This window comes from Ceratotherium simum, chromosome 5 (assembly GCF_057802395.1).
Source record: "Ceratotherium simum simum isolate JZ-2026a chromosome 5, ASM5780239v1, whole genome shotgun sequence".
Lineage (NCBI taxonomy): Eukaryota > Metazoa > Chordata > Mammalia > Perissodactyla > Rhinocerotidae > Ceratotherium > Ceratotherium simum.
In genome coordinates, this window is record NC_141904.1 from 89,286,543 (window position 1) to 89,300,459 (window position 13,917).

Sequence of the window (13,917 nt, forward strand, 5' to 3'; positions counted from 1 at the left end):
AGCTCGCGGGGACGCCCTCAAAAGGCTGTCTGGGGACGGGGTGGAGTGACGCGTGGGCGTAGGGGACACGTCCCCAGCAACCGGACGAAGCTGCCACTCTCCGGTCCCTCCCCAGCTTCCCATCCTGTGCCCACCCTCGCCCCGTCTCAGGGCAAACTCTCCGCGCAAGGCGGGTGGGGCGGAGGGTGGGGACCTGAAGGCGGACAGAGCCGGGAGTGGGAGGAAAAGGGAGACGCCAGGAACGCCCCGGGAGTGACGAGAAGGGCGCGAGGTTCACCCGGAGAAGCGAGACCTGGAGGAAGACCCGGCAGCGGCGGCCCTGCGGGGGGATCTCCGGGGCTTCTGAGCCCCCTACCCAGCCCCCTCCAAACCAACCCGGGTGAACAGACGCCCTGCCAGGCCAGCGCAGCTGCTGGACACGGTCCTCGGCGACGCTACAACGAGACCGCGACCGCTAAGCCCCTCCTTTCGAGCAACTCTGGGGCCGCCCCTGGAAGTGGCGGGGCGGAGGGACCGAAGGAGCGACGCGCGGCAGCGATGGAGCCGAGCGGCCTGGGCGCAGAGGCCGGCATGGAGGGCGCGGCGGGTGACCCGTACCGGCCACCCGCGCGGCGCACGCAGTGGCTGCTGAGCGCCCTGGCTCACCACTACGGGCTGGACCGTGGCGTGGAGAATGAGATCGTGGTGCTGGCCACGGGCCTGGACCAGTACCTGCAAGAGGTCTTCCACCATCTGGACTGCCGTGGCGCCGGCCGCCTGCCCCGCGCCGACTTCCGCGCGCTCTGCGCGGTGCTGGGGCTGCGCGCCGAGGGGGCCGCCGCCGCCGCCGGGGAGGCCACCAGGAATGCGGCCGCCAGAGACGCGAGCTCCGGGAATGTGACCGCCGGGGACACGGCCCCTGGGGTGGCCACCGACCAGGACGCAGATGACGAGGAGGAGGCGCGCCTGGCCCTGAGTTCTGAGCCGCCCGAGCTAACCTTCCGCCAGTTCCACGCGCGCCTCTGCGGGTACTTCGGCACCCGCGCGGGGCCCCGGCTGCCCCGCGGCGCTCTCAGCGAGCACATCGAGACGCAGATCCGCCTGCGCCGCCCGCGCCGCCGCACGCCCCGCACGCCCCGCACGGCCGGCCCCGACGGCGGCCCAGACAGCGAGCGCTTGGCGCGCTTGGAGGAGGAGAACAGCAGCCTACGGGAGCTGGTGGAGGATCTGCGCGCCGCGCTGCAGAGCAGTGACGCGCGCTGCCTCGCGCTGCAGGTGCGCGCCAGCGCAGAGCGGGGTGGGGGTGGGGGTGGGGGTGGGGGGTCTGTAGTGACGGGATGAGGGGGGTCGTCTGAGCAGCCGGCTGGCTGCAGGGCTGGCTACAGAGCCCGAGCCGGGCAGAGGAAGAGGAAGGGGGGAGAGAGGGCAGGCCCACTTGCTGCGGGAAGTGGTTCGGCCTGCTTGCATCCAGTCTCTATCGCACCCCATTACACTCCAGACCCCGCTCCTATTCTCATCATCCGTCCCACCCCCCCAAACCCCAGTCCCACCCAGGTAACCATCCCACACCATCCCTGTCCCCCGCCTTGTCTTGCTCCCTCTATCCCAGCAGTTGAACCCTCCCAGGAAACCTGGGCAGTCTCACATTCAGTCATTCAGCGAACATCTTGGGCTCTCTGTGGTGGCAGGCTTCTGGGAGGTTTGAGAGATAAGGTGGGAAGAACGCCCTGTCCCCACCCTTAAGGAGCTCCCTGCCTAATGGGGTAGATGGGCAGCTCTGTGCAATCGTTCAATACTGGTGAGCCTCCCTCAGGGCCAGGCCTGGTGTCCAGGTGCTAAATAGATGGTGTCACTGTCGGTCAGGTAGTCACTGGACACCGAGTGCCTGCAGGGGCCTGGCCTACTCTGGGACATGGAGAAGGAAGCACTGAGTGAGATATGACCCAGCCCAGCATCTGGGATCCAGTCAACAAACACTTCAGCGTGGTGCCCAGGCGTGTACCAAAGGTGATTCAGGGAGCAAGGGGTCAAATGAGGACAAGAACAGCCTCTGCCCTAAGAGACGATGGGCAAGGAGGCAGCTGACCTTGTTTTAGCCTCACTCCCACACTGGCCAGTCACCAGCCCTGTGCAGCGGAGAGAAGGCTGCGGGGTGCAGAGTGGCAAGTGCCGCTTTCAGTGCCCATGGCTGTGGACCGGCAAGGGCAGGCAGCCAAGGGACACGGGATAAGCAGACGGTGGGGCGGGGAAGTACTCCCAGGATGTGGAGTAAGATCGTCCAGTTCCATTCATGCTCCAGGTATTTACTGAGCACTTACTGTATGCCAGTCCTGTTTTAGGCACCAGGGACACAGCAGTAGACAAGACAGGCAGAACCGTCATCGTCAAGGACAGTCTAGTGAGTAGACACTGGGGAGGGCCAGAAACGCTAATCCGAGGCCCTTAGATTGTTCCTCCAGTCTAGAGGGTAGAGGAGCCGCGGAGGGTTGAATGCTAGGAAGGCAGGAGGCAAGCAGAGAAGAGATGTGAGGTTTGGGAACCATTGATACTGTGCAAAGAACAGAATATGGGCTTTGTGCCTCAGTTGCCCTCATCCATTAAAAAAGGGGGATAATTAGAGCGCCTGCCTCCTTAGAGTTATTGCGAGCGTTAAACGAGTTCAGACGCGCCTGGCACCGGCAGGCAGTGCGCGCAGTAAACTGCACCGTTGCTTTGCTAACGTGCTTCCGGGGCCGCGGGCATGGGGGCCGCGGGCGTGGCGGGCGTTGGCGTGGGGCATCCGGCGCTCACCGCTCCCGCCGCCCTGCTGCCCTGTCCCCCACAGGTCGGCCTCTGGAAGAGCCAGGCGGGCGCCGCGGAGGCGGGGCGCGGCGGGCCCGAGGCGGCGGCGCGGGAGCTGCGGGAGCTGCGGCAGGCGCGGGGCGCGCTGGCGGCGGCCGAGGCGCGCGCGGGGCGGCTGCGCCAGGGCCAGGCGGAGGTGCGGCGGCGCGCCGAGGAGGCCCGGCAGGCCGTGCTGCGCAGCCTGCGCCGCGTGCGCGAGCTGGAGGCCCTGGCGCGCCAGGTGCCCGGCCTGCAGCGCTGCCTGCGGCGGCTGGAGGGCGAGCTGCGGCGCTACAGGTGAGCAGGGCGCGCGGGCCGGGGCCCAGGTCCGCGCCGGTTCCCCCAAACCTCGATGTGCACCCCTACTCGTGCCTGTGGTCCCGCGTTTGTTCATGCGTGCCTTCGTGTGTCCCGCCATTCGTCCGTCGGTTCTTCGTTTTCTCAGTCACCCATCCACTCCATTGCTTGCTCTCCACCACCCACCACCCATTGTCCATCCATCCATCTGTCCATTCATGTGCCGGATCACCACCAAGTCCCTCCATTGGCCCAGTCATGGGTTGCAATAGGATTTAGTTATTCTCATTTTCTCTTTGACTTGATCAACACAGTAATAATGATGACAATGGCTAACAGTTACTGAGCACTTTATGTGTGCCAGGCTCTGAGCTAAGCACTGGTGGCTTAACTCACTGAATCCTCACAATAGCCCTGTGAGGTAGGCACCGTCATGTCCCCATTCTACAGATGAGGAAACAGATGTACAGCAATCCTTTGTGCTAGCTCCACCAGGCAGGAACCTGGGCTAGGGACCACAGTGCAAATCCTGGCAGGGCCTCTGACAGATGTGTGACCCTGGGCCAATCACAGCCCCTCTCAGAACCTCTGTTTCCTCTGTGGTGGGACATAGATCCGAGTTTCTGCCTGCCGGTGTGGCTGTGAGGAGGCAGTGAGGTCCCACCTGGCACACAGTAGTTGCTCAGTAAACAGAGCACCTTTGGAATTGTAAGGCACACCGGCCTGCCTGCCTTCCACATGTGCTGAGCACCGACTCTGTGCAGGGGCTGTGCCAGGTACCAGGGATGTGACTGTGCACAAGACAGCCCGAATCCCTGGCCAGAGCAGCCCCTCGCGAGCGTGTGAGGCCATCAGGTGGCTGGAGCTATGGCAGTAGGCTGGATGAAAGCTGCGGCGGGGAGCGGGACCCTTGCTTGCTTGCTGCCGGCTCAGCCAGCCCCTGAGGAAGTGGCATCTTTTCTGAGAGCTGAGGATGGGATGTTACTTGGCAAGATGGGCCAGGGAGGCAGAGAGGGGAGAGCGTTCTAGGAAATGGGCACAATATGGGCAAAGCCCTGAGGCAGCAGGGACCCTGGCACACTCCACACACTAAAGGGAGGCCAGAGTGGCTGGAGGGGTACAGCTGGAGAGGCAGGCAGAGTCCAGGCCGTCCAGGGCGTGGAAGGTTGCGGCAAAGACTTCAGTCTTTCCCTGGAGAGAGCATGAAGCCATGGAAACGTTTTACGAGAGGGGGTGATGGGAGCAGATTTGCATTTCAAACAAAAATGACCCTGGCTACAGCTGTGACAAAGAGATGGGAGAAGGGGAAAGAGCAAGAGAGAGTTGGGGGCCCAGTGGGGCAGCCAGAAGGGGGCCTCCCGACCTAGCTCCTCAGAGGAGGGGCGGCGTCCTTGCCTTTGAGGCACTCATAGCTGGGGGATGAGAAGGCATGATGGTGCAGGGAGGCCTCCGAGGAGGCCCACTCTGGGCCAGCCTCCTGCAGCTCCAAATGTTTGGAATAGTCACTTCCTGTTTGCATATCTGATCCGCTAAAGAGCAGGGCTGGTTGGCTTGAGGCCCATGTCCAGCCTTAGAACTTTCTCCAAGAGGAGAAATAAAGGGTCTGGTCTTTGTTTTGCTCTAAAGTAACTGTCCTTTACAGCATGATTGTAAAAGTAACTACAAAGGTGGGGCTAGCCCTTTACAGTAGAAAAGGTGACTTTGTATCCATTGCACCATTTAATCCTTACAAGATCTGTGCAAGGTAGAGGTTTTATCCCCATTTCACAGATTGTGGGAAGTGAGGCTCTGAGAAGTTAAGTAATGTACCCAAGGCCACTTCCACCCAAGCCAGGAAGTGGAAAAATAAGGCCTGCCTGCCCCCACAGCTTGTGTTCTTTCTCTCCACTTTCCCTTTTTTTTGGTTGACTGATGGTTACAAGATGGCTGCTGCACCTCCAAGCCTCATGCCTGCTGTTCAGGCATAAGAAGAAGGACAGGCAACATTGGGGATGGGGAAGATTTTTTTCTAGTGAGCTTTGCCTGTGTATTCAGGGAGAGAAACCCCTTCCCCACCAGAACTTGCACCTCCTCAACTTAGCCAGAACTGTGTCATGTGGCTGCTCTTGTCTACATGAGAGTCTGGTCATGTTGATGCCCCAAACAAAATTGGGGCTCTCTTAGTAAGGAAAATGGGGAGCAGATATTGCAGAGGCTCCAAAGGAGATGCCTAGTGAATAAGGAAACCGAGGACCAGAGAGTGAGTGACACTGTGTGAAACTCACATGGTGATTAGGTGATGGCTCTGTCACTTGTTCCCCTGCCCCTATAAAAATGTGCCCCCTACACCTTGCCCAGCCCCAGTCTCTATGGCCAGAGCTTGCAAGTTAGTGGGTTGACTTGCTCCAAAGTTCTCTCTCTTCGAAGAAAGGAAAGGAGAGAGGAGAGAGCAGCCGAGGACGTTTATCGAGCATCGGCTGTGTACCAGGCATGACGCCAGGCACTGTCCCCATGTTAGCTCAGATGAGCCGCTCAACCAGCAGAAGAGAAAGGTATTACTATCTGCATTCCACAGATGAGAAAACCAAGGCCAGAGAGGAAGCACCTTGCCAGTATGGCACAGCGAGTAAGTGACAGGCCTGGATTCAAACTGCAGCCCAAGTAGCCCAAAGCCACACATCCCATGCCGGTTTGGTGACACGCACAAGTCCTCCTGGACTCTCCCACCCCAGAAACATCTACAGGACGTTTTACAGGCTAGAGAGGGCCTGTGGCTACGCTGTTACCTACACTTTTGCGTGACAAGTGTCAGGAACTCAGACGTCCCACCTCTGTCTGCACTGGACCCTGCGTTGGGGCTGCAGTGTGGAAGAACTGGTGGGAGTAAGAGGCCCCCACCCCAAAGACTAGAGCGCCATCACACGCTGTTAAGTGACATCTCTCTGGAATGCCTCCAGGTGCTCTGCAGCTGTGTCTTTGGGGGGGAAGTGCAATGACTGAAATCCCCTCTGGGAATGACAGCTTGAAGCCATTTCTTTAGAATAAAGGACCTGACTCACACTTTTCCAGCATCTTCCAGTTTTCAAAGCACTGTCGCAGAAACCGACTCTCTCTGATCTTCTGGTGACACTGTGAGCTTGGTGTTATGCCACCAGTTTTCAGATGAGGAAATAGAGCCCCAGGAGTGGGGGCGATGTTACTAAAGTGACACAGCCAGACTCGACTGACCTAGGACTCGGTGGAGTTTCCCAACTCCGAATCTGCCGCCTCCCTAAAATGATACCTCAACGACTCTCATTCCTCGGACTTGTGTGTAGTTCTCTTTCAAGCCTGCGCACTCTCCTCTGTCTTGCCCTGTCCTCGCGTTGTGGGTTCTGTCCAATCCTTTTCCTCTTTCCCGTTTAAACGTCCTTCTTTCACAGTCTCTTTGGGACTGCCGTAACATCTGAGCTTTCTCTGGTGTTTTCCCTCTGCTGTTTCTGTTGCAATGATGAGTTCCCGGTGGCTTTTGTGATTGCTGACTGCGAGCCCATCTTTGGCAGAAGCCGTGATCCTGGAGAGTCCCATCTGCCACCAGAGTTGTGGAATTCTCTTCAGAGCTTCCCCATCTGCCTCCACCAGGGCCTGGTTCTGAGCCAGTTTTTAAATTTGTTTTTAGTGTGAAGTTTCCTAATTACACAGATAGTGAGAAGTGGCGCTGCATAGCTGGGGGCAGCATCCCAAGCGGGTAAGCAGAGTTTTCTCGCTTCTGTTCATGGATGAGACAGCCCCTGGATGGCCCCGGCTTTACTAGGGAGCCTCCTTCCGTTAACTCACCATGCAAGGCCTTCTGTACCTGAACCCACTTGGGCATCAAAACCCCAGTGCTGACCCCTCTGTGGGCATTTCAGCTCCATCTTCTGCTCCCCGTGCAAGCTGGGGGTTTCTTCTTCTTGTTTTTGACCTTGACTCTGTATTCGTTTAAGTGGTTATACTTTACCCAGCACTTCCATGTATTTGTAGATGGAAAGGGAGCTTCCCGTAGCGCCTGAATCCACCATCCGCACCAGGAACCTAAGAGAATAGACAGGAAATATTTAAGCAATTGGAGACACTCATTTACTGGTTTTAGAACATTTCCTAAGCACCTTCCATGCACCAAGTGCTGCATGGATACCTTGGGTACACAGAAATGGCACAGACGTGTCCACTGCCCTCAGAGGGTCTCCTGGGCCCGAGGTGAGCAGGTCGTGAACACGCATGTCAGGACACAAATGTGCTTTGTGCAGAGGGGCCCTGAGGGAGCGGCTGCTGCTGTCAGAGCTGTGGGAGTCCCAGATCAAACAGATACATTCCATGAGTCAAACGGGTCTGCAGGCCTCCTGGGACCCACGGGCTCACTGGGCCCAGCCTCAGCCTGCCCTTGAGGATTGCCTGGCCATCACGGCCACCTCAGCCTGGGCCGCTGCTTCCCCACACACAGCTGGTCTCGGTCTCTTACCACCTCATCTCAGATGAGAGACTCAGTTCCTTCTTCAAATACCACAAAATATTCCCTCCCCACAACATATTTTTGAGCATAGTAGACCTTACTTGTGATTTGTGGGGAGAGGATGTGGGATATGTTAGAATGATGCAAATAGTTTCATATGGAATATTTGACATGACCATTCATAAAATGTCATTTAACCTCCCATGCAACCAGGGTATTTCATTGTCACTCCTCCCAACCTATACTTCAGCCACACTCCACCTTTCTCTCCTGTTTTCTCTTTCTTTCTATTAACCAGCTTTCTTAGATGTTTGAGGCGGAAAGTCTGACTCAAAATGACTTGGGTGAAAAAGAAGTTGGCTCTTAGAAAAGTCTAGGCATGTCCAGCAGGCATGGCTGGATCCAGGAACTCAAACAATGTCACCAGGATATGGAAGCTCTGCTTCACTCTCAGGCAAGTTCTCTTCTCTGGTAGCCCCTGGGGCATTTACAGCTCCAAAGCTCCAGGAGTCCAGGAGGAAGATCGTCTCTCGTCTGAGCCATCCCACTTAAGTCCTGGAACTAAGCCTCACTGGACCAACTTGGAAACATGTTCATCCCTGAACCCCTCAGGGGGGCCAGGATGAGTTGAGGCTCTGATTGGCTAAACCTTAGTCACATACACACTGCTGGAGCCAGAGCCAGAGCCATCCCCGTTAAACTCTGGGACTGAGATCCTCCCAGGAGAATGAAGGGGGCTTGTGTCCCAGGCATGTTAAACCACACACACACCCTGCCTTTGCCCCTCTCTGGAACTGCAGCCCAAATCCCCCTCCTTGTCCCGGGACAGCCCCCCTGCGGCAACCGGCGGATCCCTGATAGCGGAGGCCTGTGGAGGAAGCCTGGGTGGACGCGGGGCAGGCTTATTTCAGAGTCAGCTTTTCCAAGCTACTGAATGGTAGTAGGTGGTTGGGGGCACTTGCACCCTCGCCAACTTGTGCCTGTTCAGAGGCTTCAGCTGGGAGGACAGGCAAAAAGAATCATTATTGCCGGTCTCCCCCAGCCGGGAACCCTCCTGGAGGAAGCACGACGTCTGGGAGTTTCTCTGGCCCAGCGCCCAGCCCAGCAATGGGCTCGCAGCAGGCGGTGAGTGAACAGATGAGTGGACCAAGGAGCATGTGTGTGGGTGCTGACCTCAGAAACGTCTTGGTGACTCCAGCACAAGGCAAGCCCTGAGTGGTCCGGTGGCCTGATGCTGCTCCGAGGGGAGCGGTGCTCCTGAAGGAGCCACCCTTGACTCGGCTGGCTGTGGATTTGTAGTGTCTCCACCTTCTCTTGAAGCGCCTGTGTCTCAGCCATTTGCGTGCCCTGCCACCCCCTGCTCTGCGCAGAGGAGCCGCTGGGCCTTCAGGACACCTGCGCGGGCAGCCTAGGGCCGGCATCACTGGGCTGGGCTCAAACGCTCAGAGAAGAAGGCAGAAACCCAGCTCAGCTGGAGTGGGGAGGAGGGACACTGGCCTGGCCTCTGTGGCTTTGTTGTGGGGACGGATGAAAGGGCCGGGATGGAGAGAGGGAGGCGGGAGGGCAGCTCATTTGGCCGGCCACCACGGAGGGGACACAAAGATGAGGCCATCAAAGGGCCACCTCCTTTCTTCTGCTCATTGCAGCAGCCCAGCCTGACCTGGGGGCCACAGTCAGTGGGTCAGGGGAGGGAGGGAAGCAGATGGACAGGGGCAGGGCAGTGGGGAATGGGGGTGCCAGCTGGAATTGGGAGGCATCTGGTCGTGGATTCCATCGTCCTTGGAGGCCGGTGTGTGGGTCGCCAGTGGTGGGAACCAAGGCCTTTCTCCCAGGGACAATGCCCGGGGCTCACAGAGGGCCAGTCCCTCTAGAGCACCTGCCATGTGCCCCGCCTGGGGCCCTTGAGACGCAGACCAGGCTCAGGGGTGGGGCCAGGCTCAGGAGGTCCAGCTTGATCTGAATTTGAATCCCAGCTTTTCCACATATTTACAGTGGGACCTTGAGCTGTTCCCTTTCCTCTGTGAGCCTCAGTTTCCTCATCTGTTAAGTGGGGATGAGGTTCTGTTCCTCCGGGTCTTAGTGAGTATTCAGTGAGATGGAGGAGGCAGTGTGGTGGGGCGGCTGAGAGTACAGCTCTGGGACTGTGACCTGTGACAAGTCATTCTCACTTCCGTGGGCCTCAGTTTCCTCATCTGTAAAAGGGGAATGATGGGAATAATAATAATAATAATACCCACTTCATAGGGTATTTGAGGATTCAAAATGCTAATATGTATCAAGTTCCTAGAATGGTGCTTAGCATTGAGAAAATCCTTAATAAATATTGGAAACTAGTATTATTATTTGTTCCTTATCACAGTACCGGCCATAAATAGTAATGGTGGTGGCGGTTGGTGGTGTTAATATTAACAGTCTGGCGCCCAGAGAGCCCTCTGTCTGTGGAGACTGCCAGCAAGCAATGGGCAGTGTCAACTGAGTGTGGGCAGGGCCCTAACAGAGAGTTGCAGAGTGTGGGTAGGCACAGAGGGGGCATGAGTGATGCTGGCTAGGGGTCAGGGCATCTCTTGAGGGAATGCTGTTGTCTGAGCTGGTTGTTGAAGGATGAGTGGGAGTTTTCTCAGGCATTGCAGGTTTGAGTTGCAGTGAGTACAAAGGCCTAGAAGTGTGCAAGGCCTTCGGGCCTCTCGGGCACGGGGAAACTGGTTGTGCCTGGGGTGTTTGAAGCGGAAAGTGGCAGGGGAGGAAGCTGGAAGGGCAGGCAGGGGAGGGTAGAGGGCCGTGGGCACAAGCTGAGGCACAAGGCCCTCACCCCAGAGGGAAAGGGAGAGGGAAGAGGGCTGATGTAGGCAGTGCAGTGATCAGTTTGAGCTTCATGGAGACCGCTCAGGCTGCGTGTGGAGGACAGATGGGGCAGAAGGTGAGGCCGGAGGCAAGGAGGCTGGTGAGGAGGCTGATTCTGGGTCCAGAGAGAGAGGACGAGGCCTGACCTCCGTGCCTGAGAAAGGGTGGACCATCAGCCCCACTACTGGAGACCTTGCCTGGGGCTGGGGGCAGCCTCAGCCCTGCCGTTCTCTGTTCCTCGAGGATAGAGTCTTAGGATTTGCCGGCTGAAACAGACTCTCAAGCTGGATGCAGCAGCTGAGTGGACAATGAGGACTTTCCTCCGGGCGGAGGAGCCAGCGAGGGGTCACCCAGGACAAGTCTTGGTATTCTCCCCTCACGGTGGCTCCGGGAGCTGGGTACAGCAAAGACATCTGGATGTCACCCTGGCGTTAACACAGACAGCACTCTGATACAATTGTGACATGCTAGAGAGACGTGGACAGAGGGTGAGCTGGGACCTCAGAGGTCAGTGGTAATGAGCACCCTGACTCATGAATCTTTACAGCGACAGAGGCAAATGAGCCCACTGGGCACAGGCTGGGGAGCACGTGAGGTGCTGGGTGAATGTGGGGTCCTGACTCCTCAGGGTCCTGTCAGGGCACAAGGAGCCCTGAGTGGGGGCTTACCAAACCTTTTATCCCCCAGCTACATCACCCTGAACCTGCAGCCAGAGTTTGCAAAGCTGTTTTTAGCAAGCCCTGCCACCTGGATCCAGGTATAGTTTCTCACTGCACCCCTGACGCCTCTTGCTACACTGTCCACAGTTCACACAGTATGGCCAGGTAGCACACGTGGGTGGTCACACCACACCTGCGTCAGGAGGGCATCCTGTGGGCAGCTGGGATGACGCCTCTCGTGGTGGATTGATCAGCTGCAAGTCCCAGAGAACCCCCTCACAGTGGTTTGAACATTGGAGTTCATGTCTGCTCCTAACAGAAGTCTGGGCGTGGGCTCTGCAGTGAGTCTCTCCAAAATTCCTTCAGACGTGTGGCTTCCACAACTCTAATAGAGGCAGAGTGAAGGGGGACATCTGTTCTTTCCTATCCAGAAAAGGAAATTCCTGCCCAGAAACCACTAGTGGATGTCCATGTGAGCACAATGGCCAGAGCAGGGTCACAGAGGGGCAGAGGGGCCCAGAAAATGAGTGAGGCCTTTTCAGCCCCGAGAGTGGAGGCAGCGAGGGAGGAGGAGCCCTGGATCATGTGTCACCTGGAGAAATCTCCCCTCATCCAGATGTGTGCCCCTGGCCGGGTTTCTCTGAGGACGGAGCCTGAGCCACAGTTCTGGCTGATAGCCCACGATCTGGGGCTTTGTGTCCCTATCAGGGAGAGGGATCTTGACTGGACAAGCTAATATGTTCAGGAAATGTGTCCTTCAGAGAGGAGGCTGGAGCCCAGAGAGAGAAGGCCATCTGCCCAAGGCCACCCAGTAAGTCCAGTTTCGACTCACTTCCTTCGTGATTGAGTTAGGAATGGCTCTGAGATCCCCTGCTGTCAGGTTCCTGGCTTTTCCATTTCCAAGCCAGGTGGGTGGCCTTAGGCATGCAGATGGGTTATAAGTGAACCACAGTATCCATTCCCTGGGTCAGGGGCAGCCACAAAGGACCTGGGGTGCCAGACTGTTGGCCTTTGGCTGTGACCCGCCTTGTCCACTTAGTTCCATATGCTGTCCATTTTCTTTGGTGCCTTGACACTTCTTGGGAAGCTCTGACTTAATCTGCTTGTGCCTCGGTTTCCTCATCTGGAAAACGGGGTCAGTTTTAGTGCCTATGTCATAGGGTAAGAATTAAATGAGATGACATATAAAAAGCACTTTGAATTGTTCCTGGCACATACTAAGCGCTCAGTAAATGTCACTGTCATCGGTTGGCTTCACGCTCCAGAGCAGACTTGAAATCCCCGTGCCACCAGCACCCCCCCTCCATCCTGCATCTCTGCTTATCCCTGCTTGGTTGCACTCGTGCTCCACACAGCAGGGAACGTGGCAGTGACCCCAGAGTTACATCTTTTCAAATTCAGTGACCCAACATACTGCTTTCCAGCACCAGTAGACCGGGTCCCAGGGAAGACCACCGCCTGGCCCGGCCTGGGTGACAGGCCCATCTACGGCCATTACTGCGGGCAGGTGCTGGGATACTCCACTGGCTAGGACTAGGGCACACGCTCAACCCTGTAGTCTGGGGGCGGGACGGTTCCTCAAAGCAAGGGGGGTGCTGTTACTAGGAAAGAGCAGGAGGACGCAGGTCAGGCAGAAACAGCAAATGTCCGCCCTGGGAACCTCCCCTGGAAGTGAAGGTCCAAGCTGTGTAAAGGCAATAGCAGGGCACCAAGCAAAGGGGAGATGAAAAAGCGGATGTTTGGGCCTCTGAGCTAGATGCTGGAAGTTTTTCATGCAGTGTAGTGGTTTTCCGGAAAGAGGGCCTGGCTCATGTTGATGGTTTCCCTTGTCTAGGGTGGTCCCATCCACATAAGAATGTGCTGCTTACCCACAAGGAGACGCTGGAAGAAGACATCAGTCCCTGGGTGGAGGCCTGGCATGTCTTGTAGCTCTGGAGGTGCTAGAACCAGGATCCTAACATGGCCTGGCCTCGGGTTCTGGGTGGTATAGATGGCTTCTGCAGACCCGAGCCAGGGAAACTCTGGAGGATGCAAGGGAGTGAGCACCATAGCATAGACAATCAGAGTGGTCCTTGTAGGGGAAATGCTGAGAAATAAATATATGCTTTCTTTGGATGAAGGAAGTTCATATTATACTGCATATTTTAGTTACTAATCACTGAAACCAAACTCAAACTGCTTTAAGCCAGAAAAAAAAGTGTGGTATTTATTTATCAAGTAAAAAAATCTCAAAGAGTATGTGGCTTCAGGCATGGCTGGATCCAGGAGCTCAAGTAATGACACCTGAAATCTTTCTCTTTCTCTTTCTTATCTCTACTTTCCTCTGGTTGGCTCTGCTTTCAGATGTTCTTCCTATATCTGTGGCAAGGTAGCTACCAACATCACTAGGATTAGCACCTATCCTCCCAATCACCCTCAACCTCAAGAAAGAGCTTTTCTCTCCCAGTAGTTCAACAAAGTGCTTAGGCTAACTCTGATTATCCTGACATGAGTCACCCCCATCCTTGAACCAGTCACTGGTACCAGGGATACAGAATATGCTGATTGACCAGGTGGGGTCATGTGACTACTCTGGACCAATCACTGCCACTGTGATTGACCAGACCTGGGTCACATGGACTAAGAGAAGGTGGATTCTCCAATGAACAACAGGCCCCCTGGACTGGGAGCTACTTGGGGGCAGGGCAGCGATGGCGCCCAGTGCCCCTCTTTTCTGTCCCTGTTGCCACCGAGCCTGGCAGAGGGCCTGAGCCAAGAAAGGTGGGTGTTTTCTTCCTGACTGGAAGGTGCATGGACTGTCGAAATCGTCTGAGGCTTCCCTTCGCCTGCTCTGAATCTTCCTGAGAGGACTGAGTTGGCTTGGAGAAGCTT

General features: G+C 56.7%; 1 protein-coding gene across 1 annotated transcript in view; it reads left to right on the top strand.

Moving 5' to 3' along the window:
• Positions 1-341: 341 nt before the first annotated feature.
• Positions 342-13,917, top strand: part of EFCC1 (EF-hand and coiled-coil domain containing 1) — a 38,967-nt gene continuing 25,391 nt past the window's right edge. The window contains exons 1-2 of the mRNA XM_087431591.1: positions 342-1,254; positions 2,804-3,096. Coding sequence (XP_087287717.1) covers positions 538-1,254; positions 2,804-3,096 — 1,010 coding nt within the window. The 5' untranslated portion in view covers positions 342-537. The remainder of the gene's footprint in view (positions 1,255-2,803; positions 3,097-13,917) is intronic.